Source organism: Festucalex cinctus, chromosome 12 (assembly GCF_051991245.1).
Source record: "Festucalex cinctus isolate MCC-2025b chromosome 12, RoL_Fcin_1.0, whole genome shotgun sequence".
NCBI lineage: Eukaryota > Metazoa > Chordata > Actinopteri > Syngnathiformes > Syngnathidae > Festucalex > Festucalex cinctus.
Genome location: NC_135422.1, coordinates 15,734,479 through 15,759,697, shown reverse-complemented (window position 1 = coordinate 15,759,697; position 25,219 = coordinate 15,734,479). Strand labels below are relative to the sequence as shown.

The 25,219-nt window shown below is 39.3% G+C and overlaps 1 protein-coding gene and 1 long non-coding RNA gene across 7 annotated transcripts in view; one reads left to right on the top strand and one right to left on the bottom strand.

Moving 5' to 3' along the window:
- The window catches only part of LOC144031619 (uncharacterized), a 139,975-nt gene that overhangs the window by 48,156 nt on the left and 66,600 nt on the right, over window positions 1-25,219 (top strand). For all 6 annotated transcript variants that reach the window (XR_013287563.1, XR_013287565.1, XR_013287566.1 and 3 more), the window contains one exon: window positions 24,622-24,754. This is a non-coding gene — a long non-coding RNA (uncharacterized LOC144031619). The remainder of the gene's footprint in view (window positions 1-24,621; window positions 24,755-25,219) is intronic.
- zfp36l1a (zinc finger protein 36, C3H type-like 1a) lies at window positions 15,692-22,055 on the bottom strand. The gene is made up of 2 exons (XM_077538931.1): window positions 21,819-22,055; window positions 15,692-19,508 (listed from the first exon to the last, which is right to left on the bottom strand). The coding sequence occupies exons 1-2, from the start codon at window positions 21,867-21,869 to the stop codon at window positions 18,459-18,461; spliced, it is 1,101 nt and encodes a 366-aa protein (XP_077395057.1). The 5' UTR covers window positions 21,870-22,055; the 3' UTR covers window positions 15,692-18,458.

Sequence of the window (25,219 nt, the reverse complement as noted above, 5' to 3'; positions counted from 1 at the left end):
TCTGACTTGATTCTCATAAGATTACAACTTTTTTTTATTTTTTTTATTGTAAGAGTCATATTTGTATTTGTCAAAAATATGAGATAATTTTTTTACTCTTGAACGACTTTTTTTGCTTGATTCTTGGATTGGTATGACTTTTCTTCAGACCGATATACAATTGATTAAAAAAATAAATAAATGCTTTGAGCCAAGGTGTCAACCAAGGGGGAAGGGGGTTCGGCGTTGGTCCCCATAAATAGACATTAAGTAGGTGGAATTCCAACTTTTTGGTAAAACAAAAGACAGATGTCCCGTCCTGTCTCATCCAACAGGCTGCGACAGGCCCCATGGGAGGAAGGCTGATGGGAAGATGGGCAGCCATGGAAGACTGCTGGTTTAAAAAAAAAAAAAAAAAAAGGGAAATGGGTGGGCAGGTTGCTGCACGCCGCCCCCAAGTCTTGGCCTGTAAAAAGACTTTTCACCTTCACAAAGAGGAGGATTTGGACTTATTTTGTAAAAAAAAAACAAAAAAACAAAAAACAACAACAAAAATTTGTTTTTGTATAATTCTACCTTTTTTCCATATAAAAAACATAATGACTTTTTTATTTTATTTTATTTTTTTTGTAAAAGGCAACTTCACTCTCACAAGTTTCGACCAAAACATTTTTTTTTTCTCCAAAGATTATGACTCAATTCTCTTTATGAGGACTTTTTTTCCTCTTAAAAAAAAAGAACAAATTATTTGAGTAAAAATATGACATAATTGCTGGCAACCAGTTAAGGGTGTCCCCCGCCTACTGCCCAAAGCCAGCTGAAATAGGCTCCAGCACCCCCCGCGACACTTGTGAGGGGTAAGCCGTCAAGAAAATGGATGGATGGATGGATATGACATAATTATCGCAAAATTCTGACCAGCATTCAACCCTTGAAAGAATAAAATATTTTTGTTCTAAAAGAGTCACACTTTTGTTCCCCTCCCCACCAAAAAAAAATTACTTTAACTTTTCCTCTCATAAAGATAAGACATACTTCTTGTAGGATATTTTTTGTTTCTCGGATTATTGAAAATACTTTTTTTGTGACGTGATTAAAAATACAATACAACCTTTTTTTCCTCCTGTTTCATAAGACAGCTTTTTGTGTACTGAAAATATGAATTTATCCTTGTAAGATTATGACTTTTTTGGGAAAAAAAACAACAAAAATACAACTTTATTTAAAAAAAATAAATAAATAAATTTATTTTCACAAGATTCAAGATTTTGTCTAAATATTTGACTTCAACATTCTAAAACACTGACTTTTTTAAAAAAAAATATAGAACTTAATTCCAACTTTTGTCAGAAAAAATATAACTTAATTTTTTTGTAGAACTCCAGAATTATTGACATATGAAATATGACTTTCATTTTGTAAAAAAAATTAAAAAAATAAGATTCTGATTTTTTTTTTTCCCCCTCTGAAAAATATGACTATTTTTGGAAGTACACAACCTTTTCTGAGTTGGAAAAAAAAAAATCGCTTTCCCACATTTTAAGCCATTTAATAGCAGGAAATTTGCACACACGCACACGCTGCAGCCTTGACTCACTGCCTGGATGTAAGAAGTGAACATAATGTTCCTGTGGGAATCAAAAACATACACACAGGCACTTTGTATACATGACATCAAGTGTGAGTTGCATTTGTTTAGCATCACGCTTTGATGTTGCTTACATTTGAGAGCGCAAAAGACCACGTTTTGCAAGCAACAGAACGAGACGAGCCAAAGAGAATATTCGGGGGGGGGGGACGACTGTGTTTAGTCCAATGTAGCCCATCGACGCTTTCTGCAGCTGCTGCAATGACAAACGCTTCCTCAAGTTATGCTCTGGTGACATTTTGACCTTAATATATGAAATGTAGTACGACCGGTCCGTCCTAAGCACATTGGGTACGATCTGATTTTTTTTTCTTCTTTTTTTCCTGTCAGATTTTCTGCCCATTTTTGTTGATTTTTTTGTAACCTTTTTTTTTTTTTTTACTTTCAGATTTTCTGCCCATTTTTGTTGATTTTTTAAACTTTTTTTTTTTTTTTTTTTTTTTTTACTTTCAGATTTTCTGCCCATTTTTGATGATTTATTTTTTAAACTTTTTTTTCCTCCTTTCAGATTTTCTGCCCATTTTTTGTTGATTTTTTTTTTTTTTTTTTTTGCTGATATACATTTTTTTGTTTTTAAATGTGGGAAATATTTGAAAGTCATTATCTCGGTTAGAGTATAATGTGTAATAAATAAATAAATGAATAAATGTGTCCGATACTTGCCAACTGTAAAAGAGCTAATTTTGACCGATTTAAATTGGCCATCTTATTAATCGGTCGGGCAGAGATGAACCCTTGATGCTTTACTCAAAAGAAAAAAAATCAATACAAAAATAAACAAAAATGGGCAGAAGATCTGAAAGAAAAAAAAAAAAAGACTTCATTCAGCGGCTGAATGCTGCACCAGCAATACGCCATTTGGCCTCTGATGTGTTTTTTTTTTTTTTGCTCGGCTGGAACTTGGCGTGACCTACTTGACGCTCGCGTTGCTGCACAATTTGTACTCGGCGAGTGCGCAGCTGCTTCTCTGTTTGGCTTCCTGCTCTTGTCACTTGTTGCATGTGTCAAAAATAAAACGTACTACATGTCGACACCGCAATGCCGCCGTTTGTTTCCACAGCGTTTCCTGCGCGTATCTTCACTTGAGAGCGACTGCGGTGTGCTTACCTCCCCCAAGGCCTGATACAGACTCACATATTATACACTGAGAATGTGTTCTTGAAAAAAAAAAAAAAAAAAAGAGTTACCTACTTTATTTTTTTTTCAGATTTTTCTGTCGCACATAACTAAAAGGATTTGTAAAAATAAAACGTAACAAGTTGATATATCTGACAGAGTTAAGCAGCAAAATCCAACAGTTTTTAAAAAAAAAATTTTTTTTTTTTTTTTTAATCAATTTCAGAAGGCGAACATTTTGCCACTTGCTGTCGAGTGAAAATGACATCACAGGTCTCGGGTAACAACCAATCACAGCTCAGCTTCGGAAAACAGGCGATCTGTGATTGGTCGTTGCCTGAGCTTTCACCAACTGTGATGTCATCTTCAGTTGACAGCAAGTGGCAAAATGGACGCCCCCTGAGATGGATAAAAATGGCTGGGTTTTGCTTCATAACTCATATTCCACGAATGTAATATGAATCAGAATGTCGTGCTTAGACTCGTGAGGTCACATACAACATATTATTGTCAATAAATTCTGAAGGTTGACTTCCCCTTTAAGGTTTCAAACGAGTTAATATGGAATGGTACAAGAGTAGTAAGCTGACTGGGTTCTGCCGGTCTTGTTTGCGTGAGATTTATTTCCCCCTCGGACGGAGGGAAAGTTTCTCTTCTCCTGCTGCGTTCGGTGCTGTAACGGCGAAGATGTTTTAGAAATTAAGGTCTCGGTCCAGCTGGACCCGCCGTCCCTCAAGTGCTGTGAGTCAGTCTTTCCACAGCAACTTTCCACCAGCCCGTACAGTCGTCATTCACTTTAACTGTGCTACCAAACTTTATGGCTTCACTTTCCAAGGGGGACCAAAGTAACAGATCCGTACTGTACCGGGAAACGCACGGTTTTAAAACTTTTAAAACCGTACCGACACTAACTGAACCGTACCAGTTTGTCGAAACTGTGGATTCTTGCTAGTGTTTTATAAATTCCGACTGACTGTGAAGCAGTGAATGTGTCCAGATGTGATTGGCTGAGCAAGTCAGGGGGTGGGGCTACCGCACCCGAATACGGTGGGGAGAGTGAGCTCGTATTTGGAAACTGAAAAAAATCGAAATGGCATCATCAATTAATCGACATTGACGCAAGTACAATCGTGACTAAAAAAATAAAAAAGGAAATCAGTCGATTCCAAATTAGCGTTTCCCGTACTGTACCATGATGGATATTTCTGTCAATAAACTGTCCCAAAACTAGTTTATACAAACCGCTAAAGTTCTTTATCGTTGGTACGGGTTTCCGCCTTGGACTGAGTGAGAGTTTGTTAGTGAACACTTCATCTTGCGTCCGCGGCTTTTACTTACGCCCGAGATGATTCCTTGTACTGTAATCATATTTGTGTACCTACTGGTGAAAACATGGATTTACCATTTTTAATAAAAGACTGTCTGGACTGTAGAAAATTGTAGAAATTGTGTTAACATTATGTATTTATTTATTTATTTTTATTTTATTTATTTATTTTATGTATTCATTTATTTTATTTCATTTTTGTTATTTTTATTATTTTTATTTATTTTTATTTTATTGTCATTATTTTATTATTATTTTATTTATTTTATTGATTATGTAAAAAAATGTATAAAAGTGTTCTGCTGAAAGGGGGGGAGGGTTGGTTCGTCATGATGGTGGGGTCTTTATTATTATTATTTTTATTATTATTATTATTATTAGCATTATTATTATTATTAGCATTATTAATATTATTCTATCCATCCATCCATTTTCTTGACCGCTTATTCCTCACAAGGGTCGCGGGGGGTGCTGGCGCCTATCTCAGCTGGCTTTGGGCAGTAGGCGGGGTATTATTATTATTTATTTTATTGATCATGTAAAAAAATGTATGTGTTCTGGCTGAAAGGGAGAGGGTTGGTCCACCATGACGGTGGGGGTCTTTTATTATTATTATTATTATTATTATGTTATTGATAATGTAAAAAATGTTGGTTCATCATGACGGTGGGGATCTTTTTCAAAATTATTATTTATTTATGTATTTATTTATGTATTTATTTATTTATTTATTTATTTATTTAATTGAAAATGTAAAAAAAGTATAAAAGTGTTCTGGCTGAAAGGGGGAGTGTTGGTGGGGGTCTTGTTTACCCGGGCCACCCCTCAGAAAGCGTCTCCTGGGCCGCTTCCCACTTCCTGCTGCCTGTCTGGTCGGCCACCTTGGCCTGACACCACCAGCACATGCCAAAAGACTTATTGGCCCACTTTAAGGGACCTTTGGGAGGCGAGGTGCAAGGTTGGGACTTGTGGAGGAGGGGCGCCTTGGATAGTGCTAGAACTGGTTTTCAAGAGCAATAAGGAGAAGTAGTGCCGGGGGTCAGGATTTTTTTGTTTTGTTTTTAATAAAGCGCTCAGCCTTCCCGTTCATCATCCCCCCCCTCTCCGCCTCCACCCGCCCATCCATCCACTCTCTCCCCTGAGTGCTTACAGCTGCATGGTTGCAGTTTGGAGGGAAGGCGGGAGGTGGGGGTATTTTTTTGGCGGGGAGGGGGGCTTCTTGTAGCGGAACAGACTCAGCACAGAGAGCCCCCTTCATGAAGTCACATCTGGAGCTTTCCCAGAGAGCTCAATGGAGCGCGCAGCCTAATGAAAGTCTTAAGTTATGTAATTGAGCTCTTCCATGATGCGCGCCAGACGGCACTGTTGTCGGCGCAGGATGTTAGTGAGGGAGGGGGTGGGGGGGAGCAAGAGTATTCGGAACCAGATCTGACTGTCGTGTTGTCACTTTGCTATGACCGTCGTGGTGCTAACGTGCCGCAATCTTGACTGTTGCGTGCTTCAAATGGAAACTATTTTCTGTCAACCCCCTTGCCCACCCCATCCATGAAATTTCAAACAACCCCCGCACAAAATACAGAAACATGTGCACTTGTTACGTAACTTTTTGTTGCCCTAAGACAAGATGTAACTTAAATACGGCCCGACATTCAGCCGAGATGAGCCCTTGCTAGCTCGCCAAAAAGTAACATGTAGTCACTTTGCTGATTGCTTGATTTTAAAAATAACTTACGGTATAGTTACTTTATCGGTGACTTGATTTTAAAAGAACTTAGTAACTTTACTCATTACTTGACTGTGAAAGTAAATTAGTTTATTGATTACTTGAGTTAAAAAAAATAACTACTTAGATTACAATTTACTTTTAGTGATTTTCAGTCGACACAAACAACCCCATAAAGATGCCAAATGTTTTTGCCAATACTTTACTGGAAGTAAATTTTTGACATAAATGTTTGAGGATGCCGTTTTTGTTGACCCCCCTCTTAGGCAAGTTTGTTTGAAGCAGCAATTGACTTCCTGGGTCAATTTAACCTGCCATGCAAAGTGTCTGACTTGGAGGGGAAAAAAAAAATCTAAATTCAATTTATTTACATATTAATTAACTAACATCGCTTCCCATTTTGTCAATAATTATCATTGTTTGCGTCATTACACTTACTAATTTTTTATTTTTATTTTTTTAAATGCAGTGGGTCAAATTGACCCGCTAGGAGGAAAAGACACTGGGACAAGGGTTTAAGTGCTAACAATTAGCGGTACCCATTTATGCACAGGGATCTATTTAACCCATTTGTAACATTGTTTCTCAGTATTATTACTCGCGTTCTTGGGTCAGTTTGACCCATTAGCCAAGTGTCAGAAACAGCAAAACAAATTCCAAAACATGTACTTAAGACTAATTATAATTACTACTAGGGCTGGATATTGGCGCCAACCTCACGATACGATACGTATCACGATACAGGGGCCACGATACGATACGTATTGCGATACATATGTATCCCACATAAGACACATTTTATTTCTTTTTTTTTTTAAACAAAATATAGGAAAATTGGTACACTGAGACACATGCCATGTTAAGTTTATAAGTAAATAAATGTTGATATTCTTCCTCTGCTTTAATATTTCTTAGCAAGACACAGTGTCCAATCACTGGTGAGCTATTTTTGCATTAATTGAAGGCAATGAACTTCAAAGACGCTGCTGGTTTTTATTTTTTAGGTACAATGCAAGCTGCAAAGGCAAACGTTAACTGCCTATTTAAAGTTAACAAGCAATATCGATTCTGATGCCAGCGTATCGATACGTGTATTGTAATGAGGCCCGCAACGATATATTGCCGTATCGATTTTTTGAGCACACCCCTAATTACTACTTTATAAAGCTATAATCTTACAACGTGAGAATCTGACCCGCAACATAACAGGAGGGTTAAAAAATAATAAAATATAAATATCCTTTTTTGCTTGTATTGTAAAAGACAATCTGATATATTTAACTGCTAATACTGTAATGACACTTAAAAAAAAACATATTTCTTCAAACATTGGTTATAAATAGAACTAATAAAAAAAAACATATCAAACATAACTATAACTAAAAAAAAAAAAAAAAAACCTGTTGGGACTTCGTAAGCTTGAAGTGTTTCTTCAAATTTCATGTATATATATTTTTTAAGCTAGCTAACACTTTGTCGACAGTACAGCGAGTACAACCATAATTAACGATGTTAATATTTTCATCTTTCGCTGTCAAAAAATGAACATAGGGACTGTATTTCCTGCTTGAAAACACGACCATATGTCTCTACTTCCTTCATTGGTACGTACACGCGAGACGTTAACATGCTGACTTGTGACTTGTGATGTCACTCCCCCAGCAAAGATGACCTCATCCCATCATGCTTCACGGTTGAAAATGTAAATCCGGCTCTATTTTACCTCCTTAATTTGATGATTTCTCAACTATTGGTTTTGTTGCATGTGTCATACAAGTGAAACAAGAAGCAAAGCACTGTTTGCTTTGGGACTGGGCCACGCTCTGCAGATGTGCTCGAAGAGGAGGGGCGTTATGCAAGACTTGAAACAGTTTGGTGGTGCTGGTGGAGGAGGAGTAGTGTTGATTTGAGGGGCCCCTTGGGGTCCATATGGTCCGACTTTGCTTCTTGGCTCTAATTGTCAGCTAATGTATATTTGTTATTATCTGGCCCCTCCATCTCCTTTATGGACGGGAAGGGCGAAGCGGCGGCTGACGGGCGAGGGGGGGCGGGGGGTCTTTTGGTACAGCGCCACAAAGTGGGGGGCCGCCAACGTCGACACTTTATACGCCAACAGGTTTGAGCTAGGTGTTCATTTCAGGAGCCCGCTCCCTCGCCGAAGGTAAATCAAAGCTGTGAAACATATGGATGAACGTGAAAAAGTGTGTTGGACATAGAACAATGAAACACTTTTTTAAAAACATACAGTAATAACAATTGAATATAAATGTAAAAAAATAAAATAAACAGTTTGTGCATCACCTTTCCATGCATTATTTCAATAGACATTTAGCGTCGTATGTGTTTGCCTTGGCCACCGGGGGCAATGTCAAGGCCTTTTCACACTGCACTTACTTTTCTTGGGGTTCGCCGAACAACAGCGCCCCAGTGCAAGCTTGCCCATATATGGACGTGCTTGCGTTGTAGGCTACCAGGAAGTAAAAGCCTAATTAACCTGCTAATTAGCTGCTAGCCACTAGCCGTTTTTCTATTGGATGCGCCACAACGGCAATCACAAAGGCAAACCAGTTCATCTTTATTTATATGGTGCTTTCAAACAGTCTCAGAAAGAACTGTAAGATGCCATTTTATCACAGAGGATAAAGAATATATGCCTGTGAATATTGTTATATTGTCTCTCTGCATGTGTTGCTGCAGTTTGTGTTCAAATACAAGTTGCTAGTTAATGTTATGTTGGAATGTAATTGCTCAGCCTAAAAAAAAAAAAAAAAAAAAAAAAAAGTGTGTTAGGGACGTTTGTAATGACAAGCAAACCAGCAGATTTACATACTGTAACAATGGTGATTAAGTCATTAAGCAGAGCATAGCATTTTGGGTTTTGCACACACACGCACACACGCAAGCGTTTGGCAAGCTGTTGATTTAATAAACCCGCTGACGTGACGCAAAGGCCCTTTTGTGCGCTCTAATTCTTTCTGTGCGGCGTTTGCGGCCCGGCTGTAGCGTGTTGAAGCAGGAGAGGAGCAGCAGGTCCGACGGGGTTTTTTTTTTTTCATCTTAGCTGACATCCATGTATGCATAGATGAGGAAGAGGAGGAGGAGGAAGCCTTGCGAAATCTCAGCAGTGCAAAAAAACAAAACAAAACAAAAAAACAAAAACAGAAGGCCCGGAGGGAAGCCTTTTACAAAACAACTCATTTTTATCGAACAACAATCTGATTTTATTCTAGTAAATTTACAGTTTAAAAATAAAAATACTGTTTTGCTTTGTTTTTTTTGTTTTTTTTTACAACATAACATTATTTTTTTTTCTAAAAATATGCAAAATATATCCAACAAGGGACAATTTCTATCTACCAAAAAAGAAAAAAATGGTAAAAATATAGCTCTTTTTATTGAAGAAAATACAACTTAATTCTTGGGAAAATGCAACTTTCCTGTGGTAAGAGTCCTATTTTTTTCATTAATAAAAACATATTTTTCTGAAGAAAAAATCTAGTTCTTACTTTTTTATAATAATAATAACAATAATAATGATAATAATAATAATAATAATAATAATAATGATGATGATGATGAAAATAATTGTTTTATTCTAGTTAAAGTATGGCTTTTTTTAACAATAAAAAACTCCAAGCCAGTGTTTTTTTTTTTTGTAAAACAAACTAAATGTTTTTTTTTCTTTCAGAGTTGCTGACGTCCCAAAAACAAAACTTAAAAAACAAAACAAAAAACAAAAAACAGAAGGACCAAAGGAAGTCTTTTACAACACTCATTTTTATCGAACAATCTGACTTTATTCTCGTAAATCTACAGCTTAGAAATAAAAAAGAAAAACTGTTTTTTGCAACATAACATTATTTATTTTTTTCTAAAAATATGCAAAATATATCCAACAACGGACAATTTATATTTACCAAAAAAAACTAAATTATTATGGTAAAAATATAGCTCTTTTTATTGAAGAAAATGCAACTTAATTCTTGCGAAAATGCAACTTTACTTTAAAAATATGGTGGTAAAGTTCCTACTTTTTATAATAATAATAATAACAATAATAATAATAATCATAATAATCATAATAATTTTATTCTGGTGAAAGTATGGCTCCAAGTCAAAGATTTTTTTTTTTCTGTAAAGCAAAATAAATGTTTTTTTTGTTGTTGTTGTTGTTGGTTTTTATTTTTTTATTTTTATTTTTTACATGTTTACATTTATGGGATGAAGCTGAATGCAGAGTTGCTGACGTCCCAAAATCGTAAAAAAAAAAAAAAAAAAAAAAAAGGGCTCAAAGGAAGCCTTTTACAAAATTCATTTTTAACGAACAATATCTGACTCTATTCTAGTAAATTTACAGCTTAGAAATAAAAATACTGTTTTATACAACATAACATATTTTTTATAGCTCTTTTTATTGAAGAAAATACAACTTAATTCATGAGAAAATGCAACTTTACTTTAAAAATATATTATGATAAAGTTCCTACTTTTCATAATAATAACAATAATAATAATAATAATATATTTTTTAAATAAAATAAATGTTTGTTTTTTTGTTTTGTTTTTTTTGTTTTGTTTTGTTTTTCATTTATGGGATTAAGCTGAATGCAGAGTTGCTTGCTGCGTCCCAAAATCTTAAAAAAAAGAAAAAAGTGTGAGCCTGACATGGACCGTTAACGTGCCTTTCCTGTGCATGCCTGCTCTGGTGCAGGTTTGTGTTCTCGTACGCGTGTGTGTGCTTGTTTGCGTGTTTGTTTGAGTGTGTGTTTCCTTGTGAGTGGGTGTGAGATCTGCGGTTTCTCACAGTCGTTCCTTATCTTCGTCTCTCTCGCTCTCTCTGAGCCTCATCCAGCAGATCATTGTGAAATAGACACACGCACACGCACACACAGAGTGAAGCATACAAAGTACGCTTTGAACTATTCCCTGACCCCCCACAAGGACACACTGGCGGCTTGTTTACAAGCCAAAAGCAGAAAATCCATCCTTCTGCTGTGTGTGCCGGCATGTGGCCTGGTTTGATGCTCCGCGGCGACGACTTCCTGTAAAGTCTCGAGTGATGTAATCGCATCGATCATAACGGACAAAATGGCCGACTGCACATCTGAACGAGCTTAGCACAACATCCTGGATTCTGCTCTTAGCTAGGGTGCGACATGCGAAACGTCGCGTCAACAATTAGCCGCAGGCAAGAAAAGCACACGTGACGTGACACTGGATCCCTGGCGGGGGATCTAATGGCGGCTAACGCGAGGCCTGCCCGGGCGGAGGGCCCGCCGAGTTTTGAGCCCCGAGGATCAGGGAGCGGTCGGCGCTGTTGTCTCTTTGCTGATCTGCAATCAGTCGGCCAAGATAACGCCTGACCTTTATTGCCCGCAGACCTGATTACAGCCGTGGGGTTATTGCACCCTTGGATAGAGAATAGGTCAGAGGTCAGAGCAGTGGATTTTGCGTGCCAGTACAGGCTGGGACAAAAAATAAATAAATAAATACACTTGCAGGTTGTTTTCCTTCTTGATCTCCTTTTCCTTCCTGGAAGTCATTTTCCTTTCTCTCAAGAATACTTTTTTGCTTTATTTCCTTGGTTTGTACCTTCCATTCCTCACGGTTAGCAGCTAGCCTTTAGCCACTAGCGTTAGTGACTGGTACTATATTATACAATTTGATTAAAAAAATACACTTGCAGGTTGTTTTCCTTCTTGGCCGCCTTTCCTTCCTTGAAGTCATCTTCCTTTCTCTCAAGAACACTTTTTTTATTTGCTTTACAGTATTTCCTTGGTTTGTACCTTCCATTTGTCACGGCTAGCAGCTAGCCTTTAGCCACTCGCGTTAGTGACTGGTACCATATTATACAATTTGACAGCGTGATTAAGAAAATACACTTGCAGGTTGTTTTCCTTCTTGGCCGCCTTTCCTTCCTTGAAGTCATCTTCCTTTTTCTCAAGAATACTTTTTTTTGCTTTATTTCCTTGGTTTGTACCTTCCATTCCTTACTGCTAGCAGCAAACCTTTAGCCACTAGCGTTAGTGACTGGTACCATATTATACAATTTGACAACGTGATTGAAAAAATACACTTGCAGGTTGTTTTCCTTCTTGATCGCCTTTCCTTCCTTAAAGTCATCTTCCTTTCTCAGGCAGGAATACTTTTCTTCTTTATTTCCTTGGTTTGTACCTTGCATTCCTCACCGCTAACAGCTAGCCTTTAGCCACTAGCGCTAGTGACTGGTACCATATTATACAATTTGACAGCGTGATTAATAAGAGATTTTGTTTTTGTGGCGTATTAAATTAGTGATTAAACATAATTTCTGGATGGCGTTGATGCTGATGTCATCGGTCATGCTTGTAATATGATGAATCAAGCTTGCTTCCAGTGGAAAAATCCAAATGGCTGCCTTGACTGACTCCCACTTTATTTCGGAAAGAAAGATTTCTTCCTTCATTTCAAATCAACTTTTCTGCCTTCTTACCGATGTCGCTATATTCCCTCCGTCCTTTCTTTGTAAACTATTTCCTGCCTTCAAGTTCAGCCATGTTGTTAGCATAAGCACAATTACAACTGAACATGTCACCCACGCCTATTTTTCATGTGCTCGTGAACGGAGGCCCGCACAGCGTACATCGTCACCCGCATGTTGGAAAGTGACTGGAAGAAGTCATGGAAGTTTTTTCATTGTTTTTTTTTACGCTTATCAAAGTGAGATGCAGACAAAAAGCCACTTCCTGGTGTCAAGGTGCACCACGCAAACAGGAAGCAGCCGTCTTTCATGTCCTGCTCGACAACGCACACGAGAGTCACTTTCACGTCACGTTATGAAAATGACTGAGATGTCAACATGGGCGTATATATCGTTTACATGTATTAGTATATCAAATTTCTGATTTTAAAATGACGTGTTCAAATTGTAGAAAAATGCATAATGTATAAAATGGCCACTGTTGAATTTTTTTTAATGACTAGCGTCATTTCAATTTTTTTTTTGATTTGTAAATGTTATAATAAGTAAAGTAATGATTAGAATATTTATTCATAATTTTTCTTTGTGATTACAAATAAAATCATGTTCTTTTACACCAAGCCAAGTCATTTCTCACAAGAATTTTAGAAGGAAATTGTACAAAAACTGCGATAATGTCGATGCCATGTGGTTAGCGTGACAACGTGGGAATACTGAGAGACAAGCGGAGATTATGAGGCGTATGTGTGTGTATATGTGTGTGCGTGTGTACATCGAGGAGGCATGCAGGCAACAAGGAGAGGCCTTCATGGGTCAGCTGTGCCGGGTCAGCACCCTCCATTGTGCAAAGGGGAAGGGAGCGTTCCTGTTCCGGCTCCTTTGGCGCAATCCGAGAGAAGATAAACACACGCCAGCCGATGGGGAAACCAAAGCACATGTTTTTAGGGGAAAAGCTGAGTGGGAATACAGCATTAGGTACACCTGATTAAGCAGGGTGTGCACACTTTTGTGCTCAAGGGCCTGGGCCGGATTGTTATAATGGCTGTTCGTGAATGAACCCAAAATGGCTTTAATGTGCATGGCAAATGTGTAAAATAGTTCATTTTAATAATAAAATATATATATTTTTTCTCATTATAAAAGATTATTATTATTATTTTTTTTTTTTAAAGGAACAGGCCTTATACGTGGCACCTGCACCCACTTTTCCCACCCCCAGTGATAAAGTGTCCCGTGGGTGTCGATCGAGTAATGTTTGAATTGAGAATCAATAGCGTCCATGTTTATTCTACGCTTTACTGGGAATACCGTTAGCTAAACTAGGCTAACCTCGCCATCATTGATCTCCAATCAATACGCTTGCTAACGTGTACTTTAGAGTCGAGAGTTCATCACCAGACGGGTCAGTCGCCTCCACGCCGCTCGCCAATCAACTACCGGCGCCGTGAAACACCCTACAAAGTGCTATGGTGGAATCCCCGTCACTAAGCACATTTTCATACTGGATGTTCAGCGTACATCGCAAAGACTATCCAATCTTGCCGAGTATCAAAACTCTTTTTTTTTTTTTCTTTTTTTTTTTTCTTGTCCAAGATGTGTTAGCACATATCACTCAAGTTTATGTAAACGCAATATTGCGCAAGATGCTAGCATAACTACCAACTTTGGCAAGTATCAAAAACAAAACACTTTTTTTGTGAGATCTGGTACTACTACTGGTATTACTAATCTTTACGTAAGAATAATTCCGTGTGAGATGTTAGCGCATGTAGCAACGACTATCAAACCTGGCAAACATAAGACCAATTCTATACTAGCGTTTAGCAGTTTTTACAAAGACTAAGCACATTTGCACATGAGATGTCAGTGTATATCTGTCTTTATATCGTAAACACGAAGCACATTTTCATTCAAGATATTAGCATGTCACATAAGACGATGAAATCTAGCTAGCTAGTATCAAAGCGCATTTTCTTGTGGGATGTTAGTAAATGTCGCAGACTAAGCACATTTTCATGTAAGATGTTAGCATATGTTACATAACCTGGCTAACGACAAAACACATTTTCATTTGAGATATTAGCATAGGTCACATAAGACAATCAAACCTCTGGCTAGTTAGCAGCAAAGTGCACTTTCTTGTGAGATGTTAGTAAATGTCGTAGACTAAGCACATTTTTATGTAAGATGTTAGCATATGTTACATAACCTGGCTAATGGCAAAACACATTTTCAAGCAAGACATTAGCATGTCACAAAACAATGTAGCATTGAGATGATAGCGTTAATCATCATTAAGATGTGCTCAGATATTCTCTCTGATAAATGCTATCATATGTCACAAACTTTAACCATGTTTTATTGAGAAGTGTAATTTAGCAGACTTTGCGGGGACCGTTACATGTGAGGTGAAGGCTTATCAGACATGCGTAGCATCAAAACACAGTCATGTGAGAAGTTGGCTTTTTTTTTTTTCATGTCAGCGTATGCCATAGACTTTATCTAAGAACATTTTATTGGGATATGTAGTTTCACATGAAATCTCGCAAAAGACTATCAAATCTGGCAACACGATGTCATATATTACCATGTCGCCAACTGAGAACATTTTCATGCTAGATGTTAGCATATGTCACAAAGACAATTTAAGCGCTCTTTTATGAGACGTTAGCGTCTGTGACATGCTAACAACTTTAACATTTCACATTTTCAGGTGAAATATTTGAATGCGTCTCAAGAACTATTTAATTTGGCAAGCATTAAAGCATTTTCATGAGATTTTAGCATACAGTATGTTGCACATAGGCCTACTTCAGTGAACCTCGTCGACCTTCTATGCACATTGTCATGAACGTGCAAGAAAATCTCAGACAAACGAAACTGACGGGCATTCAATTTTGTTGCCAAACGTTGTAAGCTTTTTGACTGATCATTAATACCAATTGGCAAAAAAGCATTTTGACCATGTTTGTTGTAGTGAACGGTCTACCCGCGGGTGCCAGGTGCCGGCAAGGACCACATGATTAGCCTGTAGGCCTGTTCCAATAATGTTAGTCATGGGATATTGTGATTTTCTAGGAAATGATGTAGAAGTGATCATTTGAAAGCGTAAACACTGGCAGAGGTTTATAGAAATAGTGTTCCAGATTGGTATTTGTTTCCTAATGACTGTATCAGTGACTTCACACATAAATGAATATCAATATGTATTAATACCATTATTAAAGGTAATTTGAGCGAATGTGTTATTTCAAAATGTGTATCGAACTGGTATCCCTTCATATTAATCGATATCCGAGCAGTAGCTCTCAGTTTCAAAAAAAGGTTGATGACCCCTGCTAGCATAAGCGTATGTTTCATACATATGTATTTGTCATGGCAAAACGTGACTTAAATTCATCATTTTTCAACATTCCAACACGACGCAGACACACCTACTCAACATTTTTTTCCGAAAAAATACGGGGTTTATTGACTTTGAACTGCAATCAATACTTTACAAAAAAAAAAAAAGAGGCAACAGAACAGGATTGTAGTGACAAACATGGCTGGAAAGAAATACATTCAACAGTTTTTGTCGTTTTACGTTCTTTGTGTCCCAAAATGAAAACCAATAAAAAAAATTAAAAAAAAAACTTTTCACAAAACGTGTAAAGGCAACAGGGGGGGGGGGAACAGGTCCTCCATCGTCCTTAGCTACCTGGAATGTACGCAAACGAGGCACTTGAACTCAATTTTCCTCAAGCTATTTGGTCACAGCAGACTGGGTGAAGAGGAGGAACGTTACCCCAAAAAAAGAAAAAACATAAAAGAACAAAAGCACCCGAGTTACTTGTCGAAAGCACTCGAAACGTGTGTGGGTGGGGAAAAAGAACAAGTTTGTTCCGGTGGAATTGCAGTTACGAGGGAAGACGTGAAATAAATAATCAAAAACGTCATTTTTTTTTTCCTTGTCTCAGTTTAAATTCTTTTTGACAAAAAAAAAAAGTGTAGTTGCAGAAGAAGTACAATATATTAAACTGTGGTGAAAACAAAAGAAAAACAAAGGAAACCGACAAAATGTCTTCACAATCTTTAGATTAATATGGAAGATCATAATTTAACATAAAAGAAAATATATTCTATTGTTCATTATCCAGATAAATACAAAAATTAAACAAAAAACGAGGAAAAAAAACGCATATGATCACCAATAAATATGTTCTGATAAGTTAAATAAGCAGTGACAAGCAAAAAAAAAACAAAAAAACGACCTTCTGTCTAGAAAGTTCTCAAATAATAATAATAATAATAATAATAGTAACCATAATAATATTACTAAAAAATAATTATCAAAAGAGAGAAGAGAGAGCTTGGAGATCTTGTCAAGTGAGGTGGCCAATGATGATCAGCTTAATAAAGATAAAGAGAAAAAAAAAAGAAGCCAGTGACCAGCAACAGGATGAGAAAAAAGAAAGGGGGGGTGGGGGGGGACCAACTTCCAGTTCAAAAGTCCTTCCTGCAGACTCACCCTATATCACAATTACATAAGCACAGTAGTCCATTCACCCCCACTCAAAACACACAAACCCCGGCCCCTAGGCACTTTTTTTTTTTCCAAAAGTATTTTTATAACTATTCATATCTTTTCAGGATTGTGTGTGTGTTTTTTATTTGTTTCTGGTTTTTGGGTGGTGAGGTGAGGGGGCTAGGAGGGGGGTGGCTAGTGCAATACAGTCCCCCGGTTTGTTTTCCAAGGCCACTTGTGCTGCTACACATTCAAGAGCAAAAACAAACAAAAAATTAACAGAAAATGAACAAAAAATAAATTCTCACAATTTTCGGTTCAATTCCTTTCTGGTGGTTTTTGCTTGTTTTTTTTTGTGTTTTGTTTTGTTTTGATTTTTGGCACTGTGACACATGGCAGAGCACTTTTCTTTTTTGTGTGTTTACTTCCTTAAAACAGAATAAACTGGCTGTGTGCAGATTAGCAGGGATGAAATGATTTGCTGACGGTCCCTAAATTTGTGGTGGTTTCCAAACTGAGGCACGGGGGGCTCGAAATGGTTCGCGGCGACGATCATTTGGGTCGCCAGGTTGCCTAAATTGAGGCACAAAAAGGATTCCCGAGTCACTTTTTGGCACGACGTTGTTTTCCAAACTGAAGCTCGGGGCCCCAAAATGGCTCCTGGGTCAGCTTTTTTTTTTGTTTTTTTGGTCCCAGATGAGTTTGGAAATCACTTTTTTTTGCGTCGCCCGGTTACCCAAACAGCAATAACAAAAGTGACAAAATGACCAAAAATAGTTTGTAGATTACCTGGTTTAAAAAAACTGAGGCACTGGGTCCCAGAATGGGTCCTCAGGTCACTTTTTTTTTTTTTTTTTTTAATAGCTTTTCTAAACTGAAATCAAGGGTTGAAATTGGTTTGCAAAGCACTTTTTTGGTCACCCAGTTTCATTAACAGAGGCCACGAAATGTTACGTGGGTTACCAAGTTTTCGAAAACAGAGGCACGGGTCCCAAAATGGGTTCCAGAGTAGTTTTTTTTTTTAGTATATTTTCGGGGCTCTGGTGTTGAAAATGGTTTGTAAAATACTTTTCTGAATCGTCCTATTACTCAGACTGAGGCAAAGGTGCCTGAAAATTGTTTGTCGGTTACTGTGTTTTCCAAACCGAGACATAAGGGCCCAAAATGGTTCGTAAGTCATTGGGTCTCCCAAACTGAGGTTTGGCGGGGGGGTTTCAAGATCGTTGAGTGTCTGGGGCCCAAAATGGTTGGCACTTTTGTTGGGGTTCAGGGCCCCAAAACTTGGTTGATTGTTGTTGGAGGGCCGGGTCCTCAAATCGGTTTGCCAGTCACTTTATTTTAGCTTTCCCAAAGTGGGACCTGGAGGGCCCAATTGTTCTGGATTGTCAAGAGTAAAATGATCAAAAGGTTTTGGGCAGTGAGTCTCGGGTGTTCAACTTCACACCCCTGTCGTGGCTGGCGGGGTCCCGCCTGTGAATTCCCAAAGTCCCAGGGCAACTTCAAAACCCGCCCATCCCGCATACCTTACACACAGGACAGCAAGCCGGTAAAAAAGGCGGGAAAAAGACAGCCAAGATGGCCGGTGTGTAAGGCGGCAAACGTTGAGGGGGGTCCTTGAAGTGACTCCACCCGAGGGCCTCGGGACCCGCACTCCTCGTGTCAAAAAATACAAAGGGGGGCAAGATCGGGCATGCCGGTCTAGTCGTCTGAGATGGAGAGGCGGCTGAAGATGGGGAGTCGGCGGGTGGTGTCGAGCGTGGGCGACTCGGAGCCGCTCAGGCTGCCGCCGGAGCTGCTCTGGTAGCCCTCCTGGTCCGAGAGCGAGTCCTGCGGGCTGGACGGGGACTCGAACATCCGGGGCGACTCCAGCATGGGTCGGAAGTAGTAAGGCCCGCTGGTGGGGGAAGGCGGCGCGCCGTTGCCGGGCTCCGGGGCCAGGGGGACGCCGCCCAGGCTGGGCCCGAACAGGTTGGCCAGCTCCTGGCTGGAGTAGGTGAAGGGGTTGCTGCTGGGCCAGTCGGGCACGTCGTCGGGGAAGAACATGGGCGGCGGGGTGACGGACGTCGGGCTGTCGCGGAGGCCCGCCGAGCTGGGGAAGCCGGCGAAGCTGTAGCTGTGCTGCAGCCGGGGCCGCTCGGCCTCGCCCGAGGACTGGGACTGGGACGAGGACGAGCCGTTGCTGGACTTGAGCGGCGGTCCGCGGCGCTCGTCGGCGTTGTGGATGAAATGGCAGCGGGGCCCGTACGGGCAGAAGCCGATGGTGTGGAAGGTGCGGCACAGCTCCGTCTTGTACTTGGGGTGGCGGCTCAGGCTGCGCAGTTCGTGGATGCCGTGCGCAAACTGGCACTTGTCGCCGTACTTGCACGCGCCGTTCTCCTCGAAGGGCCGGCACAGCTCCGTCTTGTAGCGGCTGGAGTTGACCTGGCCGCCCGTGGGGCTGGCCGGGCCCAGGCACTTGTGCAGCAGACGCTCGCCCGTCTCGGAGAAAGAACGGTCGCGCAGCCGCAGGTGGTTCTCCTTGTTGCTGTTGCCGCCGCCGCCGCCGAGCCCCGTGATGAGCGGCGAGTGCTCGGCCGCCTTCAGGCTGTTGAGGAACTGGTTGTGGTTGAACTTGGCGCTGCCGCTGCTGACCGAGTGCCGCCGCTGGTACACCCCGGGGGAGCCCACCGCCTTCCTGTCCAGCAGGGCGCCGGAGACGTTGGCGTGCGGGGCCGCCAGGTTGCCGTTGTAGCCCAGCAGCTTGTTGTTCTGCCGGGACACAACACACACGACACGTTTATTAGCAAAGGAATTTGCCGACTCGAAATTCGTTAATTAAGTCAGGTGTCATTTTTTTTTTGTTGTAATTGCAGTATTAGCCCACATTAGGTGGGGCGGCGCTGTATCACAAACACTTGAAAGTTGCTCCTAAGGATTAAGGATTTTGCTGCCTGACTCGAAAGCCTCTGGGGTTATTATTTGACCGTGAAACTACAGTAAGTCAAGTCTTTTTTTTTTTTCTTTTTTTGTTGTTGTAATTGCAGTATTCGGCCACAATGGTGGGGTGGCACTGTATCACAAACACTTGGAAGTTGCTCCTACAACCCTCGAAGAAGAGGAGCCACAAATGACAGATGTTCTTCCTTACTGCAAATATGTTAGACAACCTTGTGGATATTCTAACAAATAAGTATTGTTGCCCCCCCTTTTGAGCATATGGTTTCTAAGAAAATCCAATCGCCCATCCGTTTTTGATACCGCTTAGTCTTACTGGAGCCATTTCCAGGTGACTTGTAGCCTTCAATGGACCTAACATGAAAGTTTTGAAGATGTGGGAGGAAACCGGAGTGCTAGCCACTCCCCCAAGCATGCCACCAGACCTAAGTGATGTTGGAAATCACTAAGGGGTGTTAAAAAAAATCGATTCGGCGATATATCGCGATACTACATCGCGCGATTCTCGAATCGATTAAAAAAAAAAATCGTGTTTTTTTTTTTAAATGTATTTATTTTTTATTTTAAGAGCTCAGAATTGTTCATTCGGTAGTCTTACCGATTCAACGTCTTATCATCATCGCCTTTTTTTTTTTGTGTGTGAATCGATTTTTAAACTTCCATTTTTAATGGAAAAATATTCAACAAAACGTCTGACTTCGGGTTAGGATTCACACCTTGAGCATGGAAGAATGTTATATGAACGGAACATTAAGCCTTAATATTTTATTTTAATGCTGTTCAAACATGAAACAGATTACAACCTCCATAAGACTGAAATTTCAGATAAATAAATAATACATTTTCATATAAATCTGACACTCTACAAGCTTTCTGATTAGTATTTTCTAAATTTGAATGAAAAAAAATCGCAACCATCGACTTATAAATTCGTATCGGGATTAATCGGTATCGAATCGAATCGTGACCTGTGAATCGTGATACGAATCGAATCGTCAGGTACTAGGCAATTCACACCCCTAGAAATCACCATAACTTATAAATCACAAGTCAGCAATAGTAAATGAATTATATAACAATGAAAACTCTCGTCTAAAAGTTACCACAAAAAAAACGACCCTCATTTAAAACGGTAATATCTTATTTGTGTTTTTAATTTTCAGGGAGAACACAGCATTGGACTACAAGGAGTGCGAGAGGACATTTTAGCAAATGTTCTGCCTCCCGACTGTGAAATGTGTCAATGAAACGGCTCGAGACAATGTTCAGCCAGCATTCAACAGGGCCACATTTAGTGATTTCAATTTCTGTTAAACTGCACACATGCACTTTTGCGATATGTATGTTTGCATCAAACAAGGTTCCTGCATATCTAGTTAATATTTGTAGTATTATAGATGCTTTAAAGTGGGTCAAGAACAATCAAATGCATGCGAAAACTTGACATAAACCACACCACTGATCAGATTGGCACCATGTTTGCCTCAATTTGAAGCAGGAAAAACCCTGTTAGCTCTTTTTTTGGGGAGGGGGCCCCGGAATAGGCAGAGCGGATGCATGGCCGCATAGAAGAACAGCAGCTGGTTTGGCTAGTTGCCCTGGTTAGGAATGTGTGGCTGCTCTCAGTAGAAGAGCACATGAGCTGAGAGGGGAGGCCAGCAGGCCCACAAAAGAGGCGGCATCGCTTTAGAAAGACAAAGTGGCCATCACGTTGCACTTCTCTATACACTTTGAGAGAAGCATGGGGAAAAAAACAGCTTAAGACACACAAACATGAAACTAACACGTTCAAAAGTTTTTTTTTTCTTGCTGTGGTGGACACATTTAAGAGTTTAATCCGCGCCAAGCAAATCTGGTGAATGATTAGGCGACCATGTGGCCGATTTGGGATCGGATTTATGTGTAACGAGCACACTTAGCTTCACTTTTTAAAGTTTAAAAAAAACGACTATGCGGGGCATGCTAACAAAACAGGAGCACTTTATTCAAGGGAAATGACGCGTAAAATTGGTTTAAAAAAAATAAAAAAAGTAGAGCACGGATGAAGAAATCACAACGTGGGCGGCGAGCGATGCATTCCTCCACACAAGCAAGCAAGCAAAAAAAAAAACAAAAAAACGTTACCTTATTGATTGCTTCGAAGTCGAAGAAAGGCGACACCACAGCAGTGGTCATCTTTGCAGCGACCAACTCCCCCAAAAGTTGCAAAACAAACAAAAATAAAATAAAAACAACAAAAAAAGCCCACCAACCCAGAATGTTTGGAAGTTCCGCACACGGACTTGTTGCCGGACCGGGCGCGTGCGCGTGACTTGCGGATCCCCTGCTTGCCTGGATGTGCGTGTTATTGACCCTGCACAACTTCCCCCAGTGGCCCGCGCTCGCTCCGACATTTGCCTTATAAAACTGCAGCAGGAGGAGCCTCGAGCGCGGGGCGTCAACTTTCTGTTTAACTTTTTCAAACCCCCCCGCTACTCCTCCTCTTTCCTTTTTCTTTCTTTCTTCTTCGTCGCCACCCTCTCTTCTTTCTGTTTTCCGCCCTCCCTGCAGCTTTCTACTCCAACTGCACGCAGCCGTGAATTTGCAACTGAAACATGTTTACGACACGCCGTGTGAGACGAACCACATTACAACAGTGCGATACACTCCGAGCCAAATGCTAACATTTGATAGCTTACTAACCAATAAGGAGGATTAAGGTTTTTTTCTCTCCTCTAACTTTTGCAATCCGTGTAAACGTTATAACTATTTTTGTGCCATTATAATTTGTCCAAGTGGAGTTGCCGTACAACTCTCGCAAAAGCCAACAACACTAACACAAACATTAAAATACTACTACTACTACTACTAATAATAATAAAACAAAACCAAAAAATACAAAAATAAAATAAAACAAAAGAAATAAAAAAAATAAAAATAAAATATATATATATAAATAAATAAATAAATAAATAAAAACTAACACATTTTTTTTCCTTCCCCTTCATGTTTGTAAGGAACTGGTTGTGGAATCTTAATATAAATCTAATAATTATTGTAGCAAAAGTCCATACCTACAAATCCAAATTCAGTAACACAAAACCTCTCCTTAATTTTTGAGGCAGCACTCAAACAGTACGTGAATATAATTTTAGACTTAAAAAAAAAAAAGCAATCAAGGTTTTTATTTAAAATCCCCCTGTCTTTACCTTTATTATTTAGTATATGTATTAGTAAGTTTGTCATTTTATTGTATGTTAATTATATGAGTTCAGTCCATTTACCAGGGTAATTTGATATGCTCAAAGATTGTATTTAAAAAAAAAAAAAAAAAAAAGACAAAGTCTTCTGCGCATGCGTATATCGGCCACCGACCATATTGTATCACCTGAGACAAATTTAACATTTAAATTGTATATATAACTTGGCAAAGAAGTGTTTATTTTATAAAGCAGGGTTTTAAAAACCTTTTACCATGCCAAGGTATTTTTTTCCATCTGGGGTTGCATTCAACGCTCATTTCCTGTTTTGGTTTTGTCATAAACAAACTCATTCGCCAAGCTACAACTAGCCACTTTTTTTTTTTTTTTGTAAATGCGTTTCAGCAATCAAGTAAGCCAAGCAGCTCTTGTGAGAAACTTAAAAGTGTGTAAAGTGTTAAATAAAACCACCTACTCAGCGCAAATAATGGAATTTATAGTGACTTTAAGCTGTTGTTGACTCTTGTATGGGGAGCCATCGTGGTTCTCCTCCCCCATCGGCTGCACTGACTTCTCTGTCTGTAATTAATTTACTCTTAATTGCTGGACTCTAACATCACCACTGGGACTTTCCAGCCGAGCCAGTTGGCGGTTTGCGGCTTCCCAACTATTTCACATTTTCCCACCTTCCCGATACAACTTTTTCCACTTTTGTTATAATACCGACGCCAATATCGATCCGATACGTTACCAGCAAGAGATTTGATCAATTCATACTATTCAAGCAAAGAACAATTAGTCAGCAACAGTAGGCATGAGGAAATACAAGCCATTTATTCCAAACGTTTTGGGTTACATCGACTTGCTTGTATGTATATGAGTATTAACAGCGATTTTGGATGCAGACCAGTGCTTCTCAATTACTTTTTGTTACCCCCCCAAGGAAGAAGAAAATATTTCGTGCCGCCCCATGCCCCAACTCTCTGCTGTGACTAAATAGTTTCATTTGTCTATAAAAATGTTGTAAATACACCTCTGCAGACGAGCACGCTGCACTCCCTGACAATGAGAGTGCCGCTGCCATCTACTGTAGTGGATGTGCAAGTACATTTTATACTACTATGTAAAAAAAAAAAAAAAAATATATATATATATATATATATATATATATATATATATATATATATATATATATATATATCTTAATGCCTATTTGAGAAACATGGATGTAGACTAATATAATCTGATAGTTTGTTTTTTTTCCCCAGACATCGGCCCAAAATCCGATATCAATATCAGATCGTAACAGCCCTACTTTTTTTTTTTTTTTATTAATTAATAAGTCCCAATTTTACAAGAAAAAAAAACGTTTTATGTTTACAGAAATAAAGATTCTTGGAAATTATTGGCCGGTGTACATAAATTAGAACAAATAATAACAATAATACAGTATTTGAAGAATGCAGTTGTCAAATTTAATTCAAGGGAAAATATTGTTACATGAATACATTTCTATTTTCTTTAAAGAAAAGTTAAATAAGAATAAATTAGTATTTTCTTTTTATTTGTATTAATTTATTACTATAGATAAAGGAAATATGTATTTACATTTATTGTTTGATTAAAAAAATATTTATTTACATTTATTATCTGTTTAAAAAAAAAAAAAAGCCATAAATGACAATAATTTTTTTTCCCCTCCATTTTTTTTCTCTCCAAGATAACATGGTATTTTGCCCTCCCTGCAGGCATTTTGCGTCCCCGCTGTCACGTGACGCGGATGTCATTCCATCAGGGACGACAACATGATACCTGATGAGTGAGCTCACCTGATTCAACCACAGTCACACAACAACACTTCCAATAAAGGACGCCAACACTGTGAGTGAAACCTACACAATTGTTCAACCCCCCCACCCCCACCCCCGCCCCACCCCTTGACGGAGCAGCCAGCGGCCATGTGCAGAGTCAATGTCAGGATTTAGTTACAGCGCAGAAAAATGGGGGGGTGAGGAGGAGGAGGGGATGTCATAGCAGAGGGGGAGGGTAGATTTATGAGGGACGTTTATGACTCCACAGGATTGGCCAGGGGAGGTGAGCAAGGAGGGGGTGGGGTGTCCATGGTGGGCAAAACATTCCCTTTTCTTTGCCTAGACGGGAGCCAAGCAGGGGAGGGGGACTAGACGAGAGTTTTGTGGACTTTTTGCTCCCCCCCCTCCTTCCTTGATTTCCATAAGATAACCAAATGCAAGCTTACAACTTTGTTTCTGGGCGACAACTCTGTTTACTGGGGGGGGGGGAGTAAGATTATTTTCAGATTATTATTATTTTTTTTTGTTAAATTAT

Excerpts from the sequence above, each read along its gene's own strand:
- zfp36l1a (XM_077538931.1), bottom strand. The coding sequence starts at position 21,869 with ATGACCACTGCTGTGGTGTCGCCTTTCTTCGACTTCGAAGCAATCAAT. Across the intron at positions 19,509-21,818 it reads ACTTCGAAGCAATCAATAAG|AACAACAAGCTGCTGGGCTA; the intron begins GTAACGTTTTTT and ends GTGTCCCGGCAG.